The 4,194-nt window shown below is 60.0% G+C and overlaps 1 protein-coding gene across 2 annotated transcripts; it reads left to right on the top strand.

Moving 5' to 3' along the window:
- The first annotated feature begins 1,643 nt into the window (after positions 1 to 1,643).
- Positions 1,644 to 4,188, top strand: Tmub1 (transmembrane and ubiquitin-like domain containing 1). 2 transcript variants are annotated; one of them, XM_005404815.2, is made up of 4 exons: positions 1,644 to 1,753; positions 1,854 to 2,017; positions 3,113 to 3,543; positions 3,770 to 4,188. In XM_005404815.2, the coding sequence occupies exons 3-4, from the start codon at positions 3,143 to 3,145 to the stop codon at positions 4,119 to 4,121; spliced, it is 753 nt and encodes a 250-aa protein (XP_005404872.1). In that variant the 5' UTR covers positions 1,644 to 1,753; positions 1,854 to 2,017; positions 3,113 to 3,142; the 3' UTR covers positions 4,122 to 4,188. The 2 variants fall into 2 exon arrangements, with proteins under 2 accessions (XP_005404872.1, XP_005404873.1); XM_005404816.2 differs by lacking the exons at positions 1,644 to 1,753; positions 1,854 to 2,017 and adding an exon at positions 2,420 to 3,029.
- The last annotated feature ends 6 nt before the right edge of the window (positions 4,189 to 4,194 follow it).

The following is a 4,194-nucleotide window of genomic DNA, read 5'->3' as shown; positions in this document are numbered from 1 at the left end:
TTACCTTCCCAAGGACCAGAGGCAAACACTAATCAACGTTTGGGTTTCTACCTGGATGACCTGAAAAAGGATAGCTTTTACTGATTCTGGACTATATCTGCCAATACTGGGTGGACAGAAAACCTGACTCTGCTGTTTTGTAACTGGAAAAGCAACACTCACATCGCTTTAAGATACTTAATGAGGGCTGGGGATATAGCTCAGTGGCATAAGCGCCTGCCTGTCAAGTGCAAGGTCATGAGTTCGATCCCTGGTACTGAAAAAAAAAAAAAAATACTTACTGAGAACTGTCAGTGAAAAACTGCACCAGGTACCAAAATGTACCCGCCTTAGCACGGATAGGCTGTCTACCTGTTTCCTTTATTAGTATATGAGCCACGTGAGGGCAGGGAGAGGGTCTGATAAATCATTGGGTTTCCAGTATCTAGCATAGTGCCAAGCATATAGTATGTGTATATTTAATAAACATAGCCTAAACGAAGGGACATGAGGGAAAGAACTAGAGATACTTTAGCTGTGTACTTTATAAACCTAAACTGACATTCCCAAGCCAACATTTGGGCCACTTGCTCCCACAAACAGACTTGAGCTAGGAGAAGACTAGAGTCTCTTCAATCAAGACTGGCCTGTAAAGCCGGGCATGTGGCGCACGCCTGTAATCCCAGCACTCAGGAGGCTGAGGCAGGAGGATCGTTGCAAGTTCGAGGCCAGCCTGGGCTACAAAGTGAGCTCAAGGCCAGCTTGAACTGCATAGCGAGACCCTATCTCAAAAAGACAAAAAAAAAAAAAAAAAGCAAAAGACTGGCCTGTAAGAACCAGGATGCAAAATTTCTGTGGCTGCAGGAGTCTAAAGGAAGGAAGAAAAATCTACAGAAATTAGTGGTCACAGGCCCTACTAGGATTCACTGTTGTCTACAGAGAAACACTCTTAAGCACCCACTTTCTCAGCCTAGGTTTGGGTGGAGAGAGCACGTGAATACTAAGTAAATATCTACTGAGTGTCACATACTTTGCATAGTTTTCTCACTTATTTAATAAAAGGTCGACTTTCTGTCGGGTGTGATGGCACACACCTTGTAATCCCAGCACTCCAGAAACTGAGGCAGGAAAATGGGACCCTAAGTTTGGGTTACATAGGAAAATGGGACCCTAAGTTTGTAGTCCAGCTTGGACTACATAGTTAGACCTTGTATCAAAAAAAAAAAAAAAAAAAAAAGTCGTTGAACGTCGAATGACTTTCTTACAATTGGCTTATGAACTACGTTTTGGAAAAGAAAAAATTTATGTTCAGGGAGATTTAGTAGAGCATGTGCCTACAGGCACAGCATAAAGGGTTCATAGCGTTTGCTCTGTTCCCTGGTCCACAGTCTTTCACGGTCCTGCGGAGGCTACGAGGGGGCAGAGAGAGGGGACAGCTCCTGGGGGATCGGTGTCGGCGTCCTCAGCTAACTGGTGGTGCAGCCTACGCCTCCTGACCTCTGGGGACCCAGGCTGCCTCTGTCCTCCCCCAACCCCGACATCGGCGGAGGCTGTGATAGGGCCACATGGGCTCCCTGCGTGCATCACTAACATGAATGCTGTGACGTGCTCCCGCTGACGTTGGTGTCTGGAGTGACAGATACTCGGCCGCCGGCGGCAGAGGGGGCGGATCCGCGGCCGCCGGGCTCTCGGCGGGCCAGCACCGCCCCCAAAGCCGCCTGCGCAGTCCGCTCCGCGGTCCGTAGGCGCCGGGAACTGCGCGCGGACTCGGCACGTGGGTGCGCAGGGCGCGAGCAAGCAAGATGGAGGCCAGCCTAGCAGCTTGAGGCTTTGCCTTTCACAGAGGCTGGGAAGAAAGGTCGTCTACGCAGGGGGTGGGTGCGCAGGGCGCGAGGCGGGACCGTGCGGCGGACTACAAGTCCCACAATGCCCCGGGCCGCGGCGGCGGGGAAGGAGCGGAGCCCCAGGTGTCTGCGACCTCGGTGCCTCCCGCCCGGAAGTGCCTAAGGGGCCGCGATGGAGCTGGCGGGGCCGGGAGGTGAGTGCCTGCGCTCGCCCCGCCCCGGGATCGCCCGCGCTCTCCCGCGGCCCGGGGGGGCGGGAAGATGGGAGGGTTATGAGGCGGCGGGGTGGAGAGGGCGCAGCGCGGGTCCCAGACGGAGCCCGGGTCTGGCGGCCGCTGGGCTTGGGCAGGCTCCCGGTAGAGGAGGCGCGGAGTCCGGGCGCCGCGGGGCGGCGTGCGGCCGTTTGTGGGGCCCAGGAAGGGGCGAGCTGGCTGGGTGGTTGCGCGCGGAGATTCCAGGGTGCCCAAGGGCGGAGCTCGACGACTGGTGTGGGGGCAGCTCCGGAGATAAGTCCTTTGTCGCGCGTGGGGTTGGGGTTCACGATGCGGGGGCGGGGCGGGGGAGACCCCATCTCTGCCCCTTGGAGAAACGTGAGTGACCGAACCTTAGATAAGCTGGGAGGGGGAGCGGGTGAAGGAGCGAGTAAACTGGGATGAAGTGGATGAAAGTGTAGGTAAGGGGCGGGGGATGCAGCTCAGCGCCACAGGCGCCTGCCTGCCAAGCGCAAGGTCCTGAGTTCCGTTCCCGTACCAAAAAAAAAAAAAAAAAAAAAAGTGTAGGTAAGCTTGGGGCGAAGTTCGGCGAGGGTTAAATGTAGAAGAGGGGCTGTTTAGAAGGTCCAGGGCCTCCCTGTAGAGACAGGGTTTGGGTGAATTGGGGGGTTGGCTGCCGTGGCTTCGCCGGGCCGGGCTGGCATTGGAGTTCCTGCTGGGGACCCAGGATTTTGTGAGAGTTGAATAATCCCAGTACTTGGGAGGCTGAGGCTGGAGGATCTCCACGAGTTTAAAGCCAGCCTGAACTACGCTGTATGTCAAGACCCTGTCTCAATAATAACAGCAAAAAGACTTCGAGAACTCAGGCTTACAAAGTTAGGACTTGAGATTTGGTGATGGGGAGGGGCACTAAAAGGCAAATTTGGGGGTCAGAGCAGTCTGTCCCCTGGGGTGGGGAAGGCCGCGGAAGAATCAGCGTGGTGCGAGAGTTGAGGTGGGTGGGGTTGGGGGCCCGCTGGGGTTGGGAGGGCTCCGGGCCCGGGAGCCAGCCTCTCACTGTCCTTTCTGCCTCCCTAGCTCGGTAGCACGGCAGGCGAGGCAGGTGCCATGGCCTTGATTGAAGGGGTGGGGGATGAGGTGACCGTGCTCTTCGCGGTGCTCACCTGCCTTCTGGTGCTGGCCCTCGCCTGGGTCTCAACACACACCTCCGAGGGCGCCGATCCCCCGCCCCAGCCCCAGCCGGCACGGACTGCAGCGCCAGCGCGGCCCAGCGAGCCCATGGCAGACCTGGACAGCATCAGAGGCGAGGCACCTGCGGCTGAAACCCCCAGCCTGCGACACAGAGGCCAGGCTGCACAGCCGGAACCCGGCGGCGCCGGAGTGACAGCAGCGCCAGCAGCAGCCGCGGACCCGCCCCAGGAGCCCCTGGTGCTCCGCCTGAAATTCCTCAATGACTCCGAGCAGGTGGCCAGGGCCTGGCCCCACGACACCATCGGCTCCCTGAAGAGGTAAGCGGGCGGGCGGGGAGGGACCGCTAAGGGGCGGGACGGTAGGCAGTGACGACGGAAGGACCTCCCGAGACCCCGGGGGCACCCGGCATTTTCTGTCCCCGGGTCCCAGGCCGCCCCCCAGCGGCCACAGCCTGGGCGGCGAGCGGAGGGCAGGGCAGCGGGGCCGGGCGGGGACCGGGGTTGTCTGAGGCCCGCTCTCTTACCCAGGGCCCTCTCTCCTCAGGACCCAGTTTCCCGGCCGGGAGCAGCAGGTGCGGCTCATCTACCAAGGCCAGCTGCTCGGAGACGACGCGCAGACCCTGGGCAGCCTTCACCTGCCCCCCAACTGCGTGCTGCACTGCCACGTGTCCGCCAGGGCCGGCCCCCCTCGCCCCCCCTGCCCCCCGGGGTCCGAGCCGGGCCCCTCCGGGCTGGAGATCGGCAGCCTGCTGCTGCCCCTGCTGCTGCTGCTGCTGCTGCTGCTCTGGTACTGCCAGATCCAGTACCGGCCCTTCTTCCCGCTGACCGCCACGCTGGGCCTGGCGGGCTTCACCCTGCTGCTCAGCCTCCTGGCCTTCGCCATGTACCGGCCGTAGCGCCTCCGCGGGCCCTGGGCGGCGGGGCCGGCCCGTCCGGACCTCGCTCCCCGCAGCACGGCGGGCGCTGCTG

The sequence above is a fragment of the Chinchilla lanigera genome, unplaced genomic scaffold, assembly GCF_000276665.1.
Source record: "Chinchilla lanigera isolate Chin_1 unplaced genomic scaffold, ChiLan1.0 scaffold00090, whole genome shotgun sequence".
NCBI lineage: Eukaryota > Metazoa > Chordata > Mammalia > Rodentia > Chinchillidae > Chinchilla > Chinchilla lanigera.
The sequence above is the reverse complement of the archived record's forward strand: the minus strand, read 5'-3'. Positions and strand labels throughout refer to the sequence as shown.

Bases quoted from the DNA above. Each gene is read 5' to 3' on its own strand.
- Tmub1 (XM_005404815.2), top strand. From the start codon at position 3,143: ATGGCCTTGATTGAAGGGGTGGGGGATGAGGTGACCGTGCTCTTCGCG. The intron at 3,544-3,769 runs GTAAGCGGGCGG...CTCTCTCCTCAG, and splicing joins ACCATCGGCTCCCTGAAGAG to GACCCAGTTTCCCGGCCGGG.